At 35.9% G+C, this 16,842-nt stretch overlaps 1 protein-coding gene across 12 annotated transcripts in view; it reads right to left on the bottom strand.

The window, feature by feature from the left end:
* The window catches only part of Ptpn4 (protein tyrosine phosphatase non-receptor type 4), a 177,514-nt gene that overhangs the window by 33,281 nt on the left and 127,391 nt on the right, over positions 1-16,842 (bottom strand). For all 12 annotated transcript variants that reach the window (XM_040294127.2, XM_078017252.1, XM_078017251.1 and 9 more), the window contains 3 exons: positions 6,080-6,239; positions 2,588-2,671; positions 2,438-2,494 (listed from right to left, as the gene is read on the bottom strand). In XM_040294127.2, coding sequence (XP_040150061.1) covers positions 2,438-2,494; positions 2,588-2,671; positions 6,080-6,239 — 301 coding nt within the window. The remainder of the gene's footprint in view (positions 1-2,437; positions 2,495-2,587; positions 2,672-6,079; positions 6,240-16,842) is intronic.

Here is a 16,842-nt window from a genome sequence, read left to right as displayed (position 1 = left end):
ACAATGAAATTGGGTCTAGGCCAAGATGTCCAGATACATATTATCTTGAGGGACACTTGGCTCTCTGAGATGTATGCTGGGAATCAGGGCAAGTTAGCATTATCTGTAGAAACCCATTTTTTTTTTTTTTTTGCACACATGCCAGGACAGCTGCTCCTTGGTATGCTGGTCATACAATGAGACAAAGCAAGCTAAGCTGATTCTGCTTCTGTAACTAAACTTATAAAACCTATACCTTCCCTCCTGTGGTAGCTGGTACAAATCAGAGCACCTTGGAGAGAGAAGCACTGTCCAGGGACAAAGCAGAGGTACACTTGTTGAGCTTATCACCACAGGCCTTTCTGGAGAAGAATCAGAGAAGCACTGTCCAGGGACAAAGCAGAGGTACACTTGTTGAGCTTATCACCACAGGTCTTTCTGGAGAAGAATCCGTCTAGCTGCTTGTCACTGAACCTCCCCCATAAGCATTTCTTAATAAATCCTGTATCTCATATCACATCTCTGAGTTTCTTTCTTGGTCTCTTGGCAACCTACAGCCCCAGAACAAAATGGGCAATAGACATAACACCCCCAAGTCATCTAAAAATGTGATTTCTAATTCGAAGACTGTGTTGGTCTTGAAATTAATAAAATAATATAAAATGAGCCTGTGGCACATGCCTATAATCCTGGCTACTCAGGAGGCTGAGGCAGGAGAATTGCAAGTTTGAAGCCAGAATGGGCAACTTGGCAAGACCCTATCTTAAAATAAAAGGCTTGAGGATGTAACTCAGTGGTAGAGCAATTATGGGTTCAATCCCCAGTGATGTGAAAAAAAGTGTGTGTGTGTGTGTGTGTGTGTGTGTGAGAGAGAGAGAGAGAGAGAGAGAGAGAGAGAGAGAGAGAGAGAGAGAGAGAGAGAGAATGTGCATGTATAAAATGATAAAAGGACAACAAAACTCTAATTTGTATAGCTTAAGAAGAGAATTTGGAGTCACAGAATTGTGTTGATCTATAGAATGTTCCCTGATCATCTTAGACTTAAAGTATACTATTTTCTAATAATGTGAGCAATACATATTAATCGTTATGTTTTGGACAATTAAAAAAGGAATAAAGAAAAATGCAAGAATTCCAATAATTCCATTATCCAGGCAAAACACAGTAACATTTTTGCATGTTTCCAGACTTTTTCTATACAATTTATATTTTTATACACTGGGTTCAGACATATATGTAGATTTATAATGTAATTTTCAGTAAGACCATTTTGTGGATATATTTCTGCATTTACAGAGACACAGCATCATTTTAATAGCAGTAAAGCAAGGCATAATTTATTCCACTAATTTTAATGATACATATTTTGATTTTTTCAATTTCATATCATAATGAACATTCTTGTGTATTTTTGTTCTGTAGTTTAATTATTCCATTAGAAATAATTCCTAAAAGTCAAATTGTCAGATCAAAAGGTATAATTTTTAAATTTTAAAAATCAGTTTTAGAAAAGTTATTAATCACTATTTAAAAATCTGACTGTGTCTATAAGATTATTAGAAACCATTTCTTCTGTAATTCCAGCAGCTCAGGAGTCTGAGGCAGCCTCAACTTGGCAAGGTTCAAAGCCAGCCTCAACTTGGTGAGATCCTAAGCAACTCAGAGAGACTCTGTCTCTAAATAAATATAAAAAAGGGATAGGCTCTAAATATAAAAAAGGGATAGGGATGTGGCTCTAAATATAAAAAAGGGATAGGGATGTAGATAGTTAAGTGCCCCCCTCTTCAACCCCCTGGGGAGAGGGAGAGAGGGAGAGGGAGAGAGAGAGAGGGAGGGAAGAAGAGAGAGAGAAAGAGAGAGAGAAAATGAAAGTTTCTGTGTTTCTCCTTACCATTCATCTTCCTGTCTCTAGAAGCAACAACTTTCATTATTTTAGCTACATCTTTTTGTAATATTTTTTTAACCTCTATCTCTAAATAACATTTCCCTTTTTTCTATTTTACATGTTATTTATAAACTTTCTATAAGACAGATGAGAATTTATCAAACATTTATTTCCTCATCTGTAATCTCAAACACATAAACATTTCCTATTGATTAAATAATTTGGGGCTACTTTACCCAACCTTCATATGCATCTCTGAATAATAATTTGAGTTTTTCCAAAGATATCTGATCCAAGCTTGATCTATTGAGGACTTACTTCTTAGGGGTTTACAAATTAGACTGAGAGGTTTAGTCCCTCTGGGTTACTGAGCTGGTAATATACAAATCTCATGTCTACCACTGAGAATTGAGGATTAGAATAGTGGTAATAGCTGTGCAATTTCTGCCTAGTAGAGACTCAGGAGGAACAACTGACAGAGATCAAGGGAGAACAAGATAGACACAGACAGAGGTATTGGTATTGGTGTTATAGAACTTGGCTTGAAGCTGCTGCTAGTATACTATAACTTACAGGTGTTCCTGGTGCTACTCGGGACACAATTACAGGCATCTTCTGATCATATCCTCCCTTGAAAAGAAAACAAGAAAAGTATTGGTCAAATATTGTCAAAATAAAGACAACTTAATGTAAAAACTGAATACAATATAAATTTCAGCTTACCTTTACATTGAATCCAAACCTTCCATTTTCATCAGGTTTCATTCTTATTAGAACAAGATTATCATGTGGAATACCACCATTAGGCTTGAAAAGACAAAAATAAAATAATATATAAATTTCTGAAATTATAGTTTATCCTACAGACATACATAAAGCATGCTTTTCATTTGCTTTTATTATCTACAGAATATAAAGAATCATAATTCTACTCAAAATGTTAGTTTAAGAAAATAAATTTCTTTGAATAATAACTTGCTGTTATATTCTCTCATGCCTTCTTGCCACTATATTAATAAGAACACTAGCAAACCAAAAGAAATTCCTGTCTCTATTTCCTCTAATCCCATCCTACTTCTCAGATTTTCATCCCTACCAATCTATCACAACTGTTAATTAAGGACACCAAAGATTTTCACATTGCTGAATCTAGGGTTCAATTTTCAGTCCTTATCTTACTTGACTTACCTGTGATATTTGATAAATTCACTTTCCCACTTTTCCTTCTACCTTTGTATCTGCATTTTCTCAGTCTCCTTTGCTGGTTTCTTTCAGTTCCTTCATTTTTTAAAATTGGAGGATGGAAGGCTTGGTATCTAGAACCTCTTATTTACATAAACTTTCTTGGTAATTTCTCTATTTTGTGGTTTTAAATACCACTACATGCCAATGTTATAACTCTGGCTTAGACCTCATCCTTCAAGTCCAGAATCATATATCCAATCGTCCTCATCTCCAAAAGGATTCTTAATAAACATTTCAAACTTAACACGTTCTAAACTGAGCTCCTGACATTCTAACTGTACCTGCTTCATCTGCAGCCTTTCACATCTCAATAAAAACACTGGCATTATCTTTGATTTCTTTCTGTAGTACTCCACATCTAATCCATGAGCATATCATGTCTTAAAAATACATCCAGAGGACAGTCATCTCTCATCCCCTGTATTGCTATCACCCTGGTCCAAATCACCATTACATGATGGAAATACTGCAATGCCTCACAACCAGTATCTCTTCCTCTGCCCTGCTTTCAGTCTACTTGAAATACAGCCAAAGCGATACCATAAAAACCTACATGGACATCATGTTACCTCTCTTCTCAGATATGTCCATTTACTTCCTATCTCACTCAGGGTTAAAAAAAAAAGTCCTTACAACAGAAGTCTTTGAGAATCTAGCTTATCTCCTCTTTTACTACTCTTTCTGTAGCCACACTGTCTTCCTTAGTATCCCTTGACTATATCAATCATATTCTTTTTATATATATATTTAGTTGTAGTTGAACACAATACCTTTATTTTGTTTATTTTTATGTGGTGCTGAGGATTGAACCCAGGGCCTCAGACATGGGAGGCAAGCGCTCTACCGCTGAGCCCCAGCCCCAGCCCCTCAATCATACTCTTGTTGCTATAGTTTGAATGGGTCCTCCTAAAGTTCACTTATTCACATGCTAGCAACAAAATCCCCAAATTCATATATTAATGGTATTTAAAGGTGAGCTCTTTGAAAGGATATTAGGATTGGAAGATGTATGAGGGTGGGGCCCCTATTATGGCATTAGTGGCTTTACAAAATGAAGAGACCTGAGTTAGCACACTTGCTCTACCTTGCCATGCAATGGCCTCTGCTATAATATGATGCAGCAAGAAGGTCTTCACCAGATGAAAGTACTATGTCCTTAAACTTCCCAACCTCTAGACCCATGAACTAAATAAACCTCTATTCTTTATAAATTACCCAGTCTGTGGTATTCAGTTATAGCAACAGAAAATGAACTAAGACATCTGTCTTTGTATCTGGCATTCCATTAGATAGTTACATGGCTTATCACAAATTTCATTCCTAGTTCAAACTATCTAAAATTGTAAGAAGACTTCTGGAAATTCCCTAAATACCTTTCCTTCTTTATTTTTCCTCTCTAGCATTTAAATTAGTATGCTATATATTTATATTATATTATATTAATTATTTATATCTTACTTACTATTTAATCCTCAAGTTCAAAGCCAGCCTCAGCAAATTAGTGAGGCCCTAAGCAACTTACTGAGACTCTATCTCTAAATTTAAAAATTAAAAAAAGAGGCTAGGGATGTAGCTCAGTGGTTAAGTGCACCTGGGTTCAATTCCTGGTACAAAAAAAGAAAAAAAAGAAAGAAAGAAACAATCTAGATTATAAATTATGTCACAGCAGGGACCATGTTTTATTTGTCCTTGCATATCTCCTACCATCAAAGTGCCCAGCATTCAGCAAGAACTCAATGACTATGAACAAATGCATGAACAAATGATATGCAAGTGACCACAGAGGTAGTACTAGAGTTCTTTTTTATTTTTATTTACTTATTTTTATGTGGTGATAAGAATCGAACCTGGTGCCTCATACATGCTAGGTAAGCGCTCTACCACTGAGCTACAACCCTTGCCCACTTTTTTAGTTTTTGTAAGGATTCTCATCTATTTTTTATATCCATGATACTGGAGCAGTAAGTGTGGGATAAGAGAATGGTTGCCTTTCAATTTCAACTTCAGATAATGTGAGAGGCGATGTATGGTTGAAGAAACAATAGAGCAATGAGTGTAATGGCCACTGCAGGCTTTTGGCATACATGCCAATATCTGCTGTGGTCCTTCCCTTTTTTACATCTTATTCCATTCCTTGATGTCTCTTAAGTTTCCTGAAACACACCAATAGTTATCTGTTTTTAAATTTCTTCAGGAGCACAGTATTTCCTCAAAATATACTGACAATCTCACTTATGGATTATTTAAATCTACTTGAAAAAGCAATGAAAATTCATAAACCAGGGTATTCTACCAACTCACCATTTTATTGTGGTAAAAGCATATTCTCTAAGGCAAAAGCACTCAAATACTTCTAAAAACCTGTATTCAATTTCAAAAGATGATGAAAAAGATAAAGTCTCTGCTCTAAGTAATTATGTAGTAAAATTAGTGGTAATTAATGGATTATTAACATTTGTTCTGGAAGTGTAGATATGTTTTGCATTAGCCAGCCACCCCCCCAAAAAAAGGAATTTTCTTTCTTTCTTTCTTTACACTAGGGAATAAACCCAGGGGCACTTAACCACTGAGCCACATCCCTTTTTTATTTTGAGACAGAGTCTCACTAAGTTGCTGAGGCTCCTCCTGCCTCAGCCTCTAAAATCACCGGGTTTACAGGCATGTGCCACCACGTCTGGCCCTGGTTCTATTTTATTTTGAGACAGGGTCTCTTTAAATTATTCAGGCTAGCCTAGAATTTGCAATTCTCTTGCCTCAGCCTCCTGAGGCCTTGGGATTATAGGTATACACCTCTATGCCTAGGGGAAAAAAGAAAATTTGTAAAGGATAATTTATAACTACAGAATATGATGAAAAAGACGAAGTACTATAATAAAATTTATAGTTAAAATATGCTAAAGTACAAAAGAAACTCAATTTTGGATTTGAGAAATTGAAAGAAAAGTGAGAATATGTAAAGAAGCTTCTTACAGTAGATTTTTCAGGGGAAGATGGTATATCAAATGCTTCATTAGTATGATTTTCCAGGTCTTGCTGAGAATGTGAGTATTGAATTTGGTTCCAACTATTTTTCTTAGATTGTTTAGGTGGTAAAGCTGGGGGCTGCCCATCTTCAGGTGTTTCTTGTGATCTAGGAAAAAAAGGGGAAAAATATTTTAGAAATTGTCTCACACAATTATTTTTTTAAAATGTATTTTTTAAAAAGTTCAAGTCAAATAACCCAAATATTTACAATGTCTAGGTGGAGATAGGCTTTAAATACCATAATAATCTGAAAGTACCACTTTTATTTTATTATTTTTTATAAATAAATATTTTTTATTTATTTATTTTTTTTGGGTATAGATGGACACAACACAATGCCTTTATTTTTTTTTTTATGTGGTGCTGAGGATCGAACCCCGGTCTTGCCCTTACTAGGCGAGTGCTGTACCACTAAGCCACAATCCCAGCCCAGTACCACTTTTAATAAAAACTTTACCTTTAAAGTAGAAAAGTTAAATTTCTTTTCCAAATCAGTAAATAATTATGATAAAATGTACTTCAAAAATATTCCTATGAAGATATGTTATTTTGTTTTAGCATTTTACATAACTTTCTAAAATATATATATTTTAAGGTTTTCAGTGTAGTCATGGTTAGTCAGAGAATAAGGTAGGCAAAGAGAAACCAAACCTGAGAAGTGGGCTGTAACACACACACAAAACAACTGAAATATTTGGCCTATTCTTTTTTTTGAAGCCAGACGTGCTCTACAACTGAGTTACAGCTCTGGCCCTTTTTATTTTGAGTCAGGATCTAGCTAGGTCGTCCAGGTTGGCCTCAAACTTACAGTCATCTTCCCTCAGCTCTGAATTGTTCGGATTATAGGTATGCACCACTGCATGTAGCTGGCCTATTTTCTTTAACATGATTCAAGGAATGTAACTTAATAATGTAACAAGATTATAATAGGGCAGAGATCATCACTGAAGAGACAAAACTGGATGAAATAAGTGTCAGATACATAATTTAAGGTAAGAAAGCAAAAATACAATTAACATTAGGGAGCATAACCCTCAACTTGTGGCAGCAGGAATTGATAAAAAAAAACCTAGATATTACAGGAGAAATTTCAAGGTAGAAATTGTAGATTTTAAGAACAATCACAGTATATATAATACTATGTGAGTTTTCCCCAAAGGCCAGAAGGGGGAACCAGAGGTTTTGTTTCCCTTGGAAGTGGACACTATAGAAATTGATATTGGAAGATATAAAAGAACAGGAAAGGGAAAAATAGTTCTCCACAAGAGCACTGACCACCACTGAGGTTATCATCTACCTCTGAGATAGCAGGAGGCCCTCTGGGGAAACATAAGGATTACGATCTCATTGCCTAAGGACAGATAAGAGTTTTAACTCTGTATATCTGTATATCAAGCCACATGGCTGTGGCTGTGGAATTCAGATACATACTTCACTTAGTATCTACTCAGTTTTGTTGACTGACAACAGATGCCTAACACTAGGCCTTAAAGTCTTGAGAAAATAAAACTGTGTTAGATTTTATCATTTTTCAAAATATTCCTTACACTCACCTGGCTTCACATCAGATTTGGCCATGTGACTTGCTTTGGCCAATAAGGTGTAGATAGAAGTGATCCGCATATATATATATATTTTTTTCAGTTGGGGATCAAATTCAGGGCCTTGCACAAGCCAGGCAAGGGCTTTACCACTAAGCTACACCCCGAGTCTAGTAAGTGTTACTTCTGGAAGGGAGCTTTAAAAAACACATGATTCCTTATGCTTCTTTCCTTCCCTTGGTCATGAGACTGGTCACATTCAAACAGGGACTACTGTCACCCTAAGACCTAGCATGAAGATACTGTGAAGCAGTCACAAACGTAAGAGAGAAATAGCATTTGTTATTTTAAGTCCCTGTAAATTTGACTCATTTGCAAGCACAGCATAATTTAGCCCAAGATAATAGAAAGGTCACTGACAGAGTGATCCTTGGATATATTCTCTGTTAGAAGATGTGGGAACTTGTTTAGAGGTTGGCTACTAGAAACCTGGTAGACATAGGGATTAACAATGAAGGATGTCATTACATGGTTTTCCAGGGAATTTGCTTTTTTGGGGGTGGGGTGTATTTCTCCTAAGGAAAAGAGTTCTGAAATTTTCTAGTTTGATAAAATATAACCACTCAGTAAGTAAACAATAGTGCCCAATTGGCCTGGACATTTGCATACCAGTATCTCAGGGCACAAATGTTCTAAATTCTGATAGGTCTATGACTCATCAGCACACACACAAACACAAACACACCCTTCTTTTCAGCAAAAGCTTCACTGACACCTGCTTTTAGGCAGGGATCCCAGGTCCAAAACAGCAGGTTTTTGTTCTACTACTTTCCACTGCCAAGAACCCAAGCCTCTTGGACAATACATTTAAATGTTGCTACTCCAAGGAATTGTTTCCAGGATCTAGAATACAGACTTCCACCAGGGTCTCCTAAATGGATTACAAAAGATCAAAATGGACATCCTTTGACAGAACTCAAGATTTCTAAAAGCCAGTGAATAAAGTCTCCCAAACTTACCAAAAACCAGAAGTTACTGGACTCCATATCCAATGAACAATAGGTCTCCAACTTAACTTAGGTCTAAGTATAACCATTTAGGTAAGACGATTAGAAGCTTCCCACCCCCACTGATTGTGCTAACAACTATCATACTCAGGATGCATTTATCCATAAAACTGAGTGGAGAGGGTACCAGGTTGGGATCAGATGGAAATGCAGGAATAACTTCATTTATTCTTGGTCTAACAGTCTAAATATAGTACCAAAATATATAATAGGACAAACCCAAGCCTGATCTACTGTACAATATCTAAGTCAGCCAAACCTCATGGGTATGGGCATAATCATAGCATTGCTCAGTTACACTCCAGAGAGATAACACTGATATAATGGTATTTGGCTTAAGCAGTTAAATCTGAGGATAAGAGTTTAGGCACATATTGTCAAAGAAGTTTCAGAGGTGATTTTTACTGTGTACTTCTAATTAAAAATCATTGTCCTAGAACAGTGGTTATAAATTCATGGCTTGTAAATCAATTATGTCCATCCATTGTCTTTGTAAAAACAATGTGAATCAATGACCACATTTTCAAAATTTATATACAAATCTAATAAATAAATAAATTGTAAAAATAATTATATACAATACAAATCTGGATTTTCAGAATGAAAAATCTGTAAGCTTTGGAAGAAATGGGTCTCCATTACCAATTGTTCAAGAGTAGATACAGCCAAGTGACAGCAGCTACTTTTTGATGGGGGATGGGTACTCCAATCCACTTGAGTCCCCACCCTGTCTTAGTTGCCAGACTTCACTGGGTGTTTGAGCACAAACTCTCCCTAACTTTTGAACAGGAGGAAGACAGAGACAAGAAGGGAGTCCACGTATATACCTGGGTTGGAGGTCTGTAGTCCACACAAAGGTAGCAGAAGAAAGAAAAGTAAAACTGTTTCAGGATATAGGCTACCTGCCTTCTGTCTTATGTAAAAGTAACTTCTCAGAGTGACAGGTAAGCTCTTCAAATAACTGCTTCTGACAGGCTGGGGAGCTCTTTTACTCTAATTATGTGCTTTGCCAGAAATCTTGGTAATTATTTCCCCCTTCTATGTTTCCAACTTAGCAGTCAAAACTCTGTATACACACATGTACACACACACTTTCACATACCCATACGCACTTAAAATCTATAAAATTAATCAAGGTGATCAGACTCTTGAAATTCATATATTGGGCAAAAATGATCAATTATATTTTTAAAACACATTCCAAACGTATTTATTTATCTTAATGAAGGATAATTTTCTTCTTCGTATCTAATGTATAGCTATCCAATGTAACCTATTACTGAATTATCTAGAACCATGCATTATGATTAGGAATTATAATACAGTTAAAAATAATACCATGAAAATAAGACTAGTTCTTTAAAAAGATCTGGTTTCTATGTATACATACATACAAATATCTGGCAAGTATAACAGAATGCAGAGGCCCTACATATGTGGGAGAGAATAAGCAAGCAGCACAGTGAAACACAGCCACATCAGAAATAACAGCTGGTACCTTGAAGAAAGGGCCCTATAATTTAAAAAGGTTATCATCTACTGACAGGTAGTTTGGACAGGCCTTGGACAAGAGAAACCAAAGAAAGAAGCCAGGATCAGGGCTGTGGCTGGAGTCTTACTAATGGAGGCCATCATCTATCTGTTTTTAAAGCTGACAGTTAAAAAATATGTTTCATATAGGAAGTTAGAAAGAAATGAAATCCTGAAATTATTATTTTAAGAAAGACAAATGAGCAAGACAGACCTTTAAAGTTGTGAATTAAAAAAAAAATTAATGCTCAAGCTTCAATTGTACATACCTATCTAATATAGAAGCAGCATAAAGCTCTTAAAATTTAAGACTAGGAAACAAACAAAAAGTTCATTTCTTGGGAGATGCTAATACAACTTGCCAGGAATGATGTCTCGTTTTGAAATTACTACTTTTTTTGGAGATATATGCACCAGATCACATCTCATTTAACGATAGAGTCATCCTAGTCTTCACCAGGATTTGGCATGACTTATACTTTATCTATATTACATTAGATAAAGAATTCTGGTTTAAAATTCAAGCTTTTGACTTTTTGGCTAATTTATACTGTAAAAGTAAAAACTTTCAGTGGATTACTAATTAATGCTCAAGGCAATTTAAAAAGTGCATATAAAAATACACATACATTTTCAGGGATATGATTAATACACAATAAAACTGATGCTATTATTTTATTCACTAAGAATCTATTCTAGAATAAGGCTCCTAGACTTGAGATTCTTAGTTTCAACCAAATTCAAAGTCCCTGACCTTAGCTGTGAAATACAAGTCATAGAGACCAGCCAGAGATGGGAGGCAGGTAAGCAAACTACAGCTAGAGCAACCTAGATACCTACAATTAATTTTGCTATTGAAAATATAGCTTCTGAGTCACCTTTGAGCCTCCACTGCTTGATATCTCGTTTTATCCATACTCTCGTTGGTTCTTTTATTTTCTTATCCTAAACCAGCCAAGAATTTGCATGGTTCATAGTATATTGCAAGACTTTATTGATCAAGACTAAAATAGGAATTGGGTAAAGCTGGCTGCAGAAGAAACTCATCAGTGCCAGTAGCTGAGCGACAGCAGAGGAGAAGCAAAGCTTTGCAATCTAACAAAGGGATTTCATGAGGATGGACAAAACTGTGGGTATTCAATAGGTGTAATTCTAGAATGTTTAATTCAGGAAACAATGGTTTAGGGAAATGGATTTAACACTTGAGGATTATGAAGTCTTCATAAAGTCTTGTGATTAGAGACCTAAGGAAATATTGAGAATTTGTGGAATTCCTTACTGTGTTTAATCACACTTCAAAACATGCAGACAAATAAATTATAGACAAGAGAAGCAAAAGTTTTCAGTATATATATATATATATATATACCTAAATATTAACTGAAGAAAGTTATTTATATGCTAAGCACAGCTCTATGAGGTAGACACTATTATCATCTTGGTTTTCAACATGTGAGAAAATTGAGGTTTCCGGAGATAAAATAACTCATTAAAGGTCACATAATTAGAAGTGATGTAACCTAGTTTAAATCCTGTCTGAATCCAGAGCTTGTGCTTTTTCTTTTATCTTTTTTGGGTACCAGGGATTAAACTCAGGGGCCCTTAAGTGAGCCATACCCCCAGGCCTTTTTATTTTGAGACAGGGTCTCCCTAAGTTGTATAGGGCCTCACTACATTGCTGAGGCTGGCTTTGAACTTGAGATCCTCCTGCCTCAGCCTCCTGAGCCCCTGGCATTACAGGTGTGCGTGTACTGTGCCCAGCCACTTGCGCTCTTCCACACAATTGCAACTCAAAGAAACTAACTGTAAAAAGCAGCAGATAAGTTCTCTTTTTTAAAAACAGTAATTTAATTTTAATGTGTGTGTGGTGGGAGGAGAGACTGGGGACTGAACACAGGGCCTAGTAAATGCTAGTTAATCCTTCTAAACTAAGCTACAAGGTCGACCGTTATTTAAAAAAAAAATCATTCTGAGACAGAGTGTTGCCAAGGCTGGCTTTGAACCTGCTCCTCCTTCAATCTCCCAAGTTGACTACATGTATGTGCCACTGTGCCCCGCTGAAAAGTTCTTTTTAAAGCAGAAGTTTCTAAACTTTTTGTAGCAGTGGAATATTTTCTTCAAATGGAATGTTTCTCAGAAGACAACTTATAAAAGGCTAAGCACCCCTCCTGTCTGCCTTTACATGAGGCCTCAGCAGAACTCTTGGGACTTAAAAAAGCATACCCTGAACCTGACTATTTTAAATCATCCTGAGGCTGAGGTATAGCTCAGTGGTAAAGAGCAGACCTGGGTTCAATCTCCAAACCCCAAAACAATCAAGGTTATAAATGGTAATATTTTAAATTTTAATAAAAACTATATTTTAATGAGAAGGTATATAGTAGAGATCAGGGATTTAATACATCCATATTTATTTTAACTGATAATGAACCAAGGGATGGGAAGTCAGAGCTTGAAACATACTGCACAAGATTTACTGCATATAAAATCTTATGGTAAACTTTGTACATAGGTAGTTAACTTTCACATGTTAAGAGAAAGGGGAGGGCTAGGGTTGTGGATCAGTGGCTGAGCGCTTGCCTTGCATGCATGAGGCATTGGGTTCAATCCTTAGCACCACATTAAAAAAAAAATTGTGTGCATCTACAACTAAAAATGTATAAAGAGAAAGGGAGATAGGAATATAATTCTAATAGGGTTCCAAACATTCATATTTCACATTGGATTGTTTTTGTTTTACCATAAGTGACTGGCTTATCTTAAACTGACATTTTGTAAACTGTTAAGTAGAGAACAAATAATGAAAATTTCATGTTTAAGTGCTGGTGACAGGGCAATATCTTGTCACATAGAAGCAAAAAGAAATGTTAAAACTGTCAATCAACATGGGGGCCAAAACTTGTCTATTTCAGTCCATTCAGCTTTAATTTCTCAGAAAATATTTTAACAACAGCAGTGAAAGCAACTTATTTTGCAGTCAAAGCAGCTCTCTGTTGCTGCCTTTAGCAATTTGCTTCCTAATAAAAAATAAAATTTTAATCGTGCAATTCACATTCTCTGTGATTATTTTTATACAAATACCCTGGCTTCATTGTTAAATATCGTGTACTAGTATTTGTGGTGTAAATTTATTACAATAAACATCTGTTAAGTTGTTAAAATTTAATTGAGGGTAATTATTTATATCTCATAAAACTACAAACTAAAACAGTCTAATTTTCTGTTAAAGAAAATGGTAAACTATGGTCTCTGTTACACCAACGTATAAATGGTGACTATTTTACACAGTATAACCAATGTCCTATACTCCTCTTAAAAATGACAGAATTGGTAAGATGATCTCAAGATCTACTTCACTACAATTTCATCTGTCAACTTAAAAATAAGTGTAAGATCTTTAATCCAACATTGTCTGAATTTTTTTTTTCACTTTTAGCCAATGGTGAAACTAAAATCTACAGAATCTACACAACAAAGAATTTTTTTCTAAATTGCAAAAAACAAAAGAAAAAAACCAAAGTCTTCTTTGGGGTAAAAAATTCTCAATAGTTTAGGTAGAGAAGGCTTAAATTTCTGTTCTGTAAATTGGGATAAATGCTTTAAGTGTGGCTTCTCATCTATACAATGGATATTATATATCTTTCTTACTTCTTTAAGTTCTTCTAAGCAGAACAGAGATAATTTATGTGAAAGCCAACTGTAAGCAACCAATGTATTATTATAATTAGGGGAGGTGTCTTGAGAACTTACAGATAATGATTCTCTCTGAAACTCTAGTGGCGCCTCATAAATTCTGATATTGAGATCTAAATTTACTCCCTAAGTGTTGGACCATTAAACCTACTACCTGCCTTTGTATTATGCTTGTCAAAATCCTGTTTTCTGTAAGTTCTCAAGACACCTCCCCTTTTTTGCAACACTCTGTGCTATAAAGCTGTACTCCTTGAGAGCTGCAGGGCTGTCTTCTATTCCCACGGGTTTCGGGATCGACAGCCCCGACCAGTAGGAATTACAAACTTGCTTTAATTTGATTTAAATTGGAGTCAGTGGTCTTTTCTTTGCAGCGTGGTTTAACACTTATCTTCTTGGAACTCATTATTATTCAAGTTAAAATTGGTCCAATTTCACATGCAATGTTATAATTTCAAAATTGAATAGAAACACATAAACTTATACCTCATGTCCTATGAGAAAGCTTCAATCATTTTAAATTCTGTGAACCAAGGAGAGGAGGAAAAAACACTGCATGGTTATACTCTCTTCTGAATATACTTCTGCACTTTAGATCAGAAAGCAAAAGAAAGGAATTTTGAGGGAGCAAATTATTTGGGGGGCTTATAATCTATATATGTGAAAATATTAAATTGTGTGTGTTTTGTTTTTCTAAAACAGGCTCTGCAAAAAAGCCAGATGTGGTGGTGTATACCTATAACCCCAACCTCTCAGGAAGCTGAAACAAGATTGCAAGTTTGAGTCCAGTCTCAGCAATTTATAACAAGATCCTATCTCAAAATAAAAGGGATTGTAGCTCAGTGGGTAGAGAACCCCTGGGGGTTCAATCCCCAGTACCTAAAAAAAAAAAAAGAAAGAAAATAAGTTGTGTATAGTGGTACATGTTTATAATCCCAGTGATTTGGAGGCTAAAGAAGAGAATCAAGAGTTTACTGAGGGCAGCATGGGCAAGACCCTATTCTCAATGTCTCAAAACAAAACAACAACAACAAAAAAAGAGAGAGAGAGAGAGAGAGAGAGAGAGAGAGAAAGAGAGAGAGAGAGAGAGAGAGAGAGAGAGAGAGAGAGAGAGAGAGAGAGAGAAAGAAAGTAGATTAAAATAATTTGGTTAGGACTCAATATTTATACTTTAGCTGGGTGTGGTGCCCTCCACCCATAATTCCAGCAACTAGAGCGATTGAGGCAAGGAGGATTGCAAATTTGAGGTCAGCTTGGACAACTAAGCAAGAATCTGTCTTTTTTTTGGTACTGGGGACTGAACTCAGGGACACTTGACTACTGAGCCACATCCCCAGCCCTGCTTGCTGAGGATGGCTTGAACTCTGTCCTCCCATCTCAGTCTCCCAAGCCACTGGGATTATAGGCATGTGCTACCACCGCCTGGCTGAGACACTGTCTTTTAAAAAAAATGGTGCAGGGATTGCTGGAGATGTAACTCAGAGGTAGAGCATCCCTAAATTCAATATAGGGGAGAAAAAAAAAAGAAAATTTACTTTATACTTTTTAAATTTTAAAAGAAGAAAATGATTATTTAAAAAAACCCAAAAGTTTAAAATTTTAATTTTAACATAATAAAACAATAAATTTCCATCAATCCTATCCTTTGCTAACTCATTTATGGTATGTATATCTGTCCTACTCATTCATTACTAATAATATATACAAACCATCAAAATGTTTTACCCAAGATGTAAGTTACCAAGGCCTTGATAGCTTATCTAGTGTTCTCTGGTTGGCCCAGTCTAAGGATAACGATGGCTCAGATATCTAGTCATGTTTTTCTAGAGTACCTACAACCGCATTGCTGACCATTCATCTCTTCTGTCACTTTAAGCTGTTCACATTCACTATATCTTGTACTCCTTTCTCTTTCTCAACAATTAATGAATCTTCTTACCTATCTGTGTCTTGTACATATTCTACTTTTTTAAAAAAATTTTTTAAAATATTTATTTCTTAGTTCTTGGCGCACACAACATCTTTGTTGATATGTGGTGCTGGGGATTGAACCCGGGCCGCACACATGCCAGACGAGCGCGCTACCGCCTGAGCCACATTCCCAGCCCTCTACTTTTTTTAATATTTATTTTTTATTTGTTTTAATTAGTTATACATGATAGTACAATGGTACATATTCTACTTTTTATAAACTCATTTTCGCACATATATAGAAACTATTTGTATTATATAAGCCAATAAATTAAGGTATTGAACATTAATGTGAGGATATCATTAGTATATTAAATTGATGGACTAAATACTAAATTAAGGAGTTGAATTTATATATCAATCAGGTGCAATGTGATGTAGAAATGAACTTTAGAAATGATGCGTGTGTTGTGTGGCAGTGGTGGCCTGAGAGAATCCAAGTAGTTTAAGGTGGAGATGTATCCCCAACCCCCGGTTGCAATAAGCACCCTAACTGTGCCCAATAGACCTGTAGCTGCTCCTGAGTCAGAAGGCCTGGACCATGTTCAGAGAGCAAAGATGACAAAAGCTCAAGGAACATTTGGTAACAAAACAAAAACAAAAAACATTTTGCATACAAACAGAAAAATCAGATATCCAGTAGAGGACAGAGAATAATGACATCTGAGGACCAAGTCCAAGAAGGGACAAAAATTCTGAAACTTAAAACAAAAATGGATAAAAGAAAATATCAAAAGAAGCATGCCTCTAATCCCAGTGATACGACAGGTTGAGGCAGAAGGATCCCAAGTTCAGGGTCAGCCTAAGTAACTTTTATGTCTCAATAAATTAAAAGGACTGGAGATGAGGCTGGGGTTGTGGCTCAGCAGTAAAGCGCAAGCCTAGCACACGCGAGTTGCTAGATTAGATC

The sequence above is a fragment of the Ictidomys tridecemlineatus genome, chromosome 7, assembly GCF_052094955.1.
Source record: "Ictidomys tridecemlineatus isolate mIctTri1 chromosome 7, mIctTri1.hap1, whole genome shotgun sequence".
Taxonomy (NCBI): domain Eukaryota; kingdom Metazoa; phylum Chordata; class Mammalia; order Rodentia; family Sciuridae; genus Ictidomys; species Ictidomys tridecemlineatus.
This window is presented reverse-complemented; position numbering and strand designations above follow the sequence as displayed.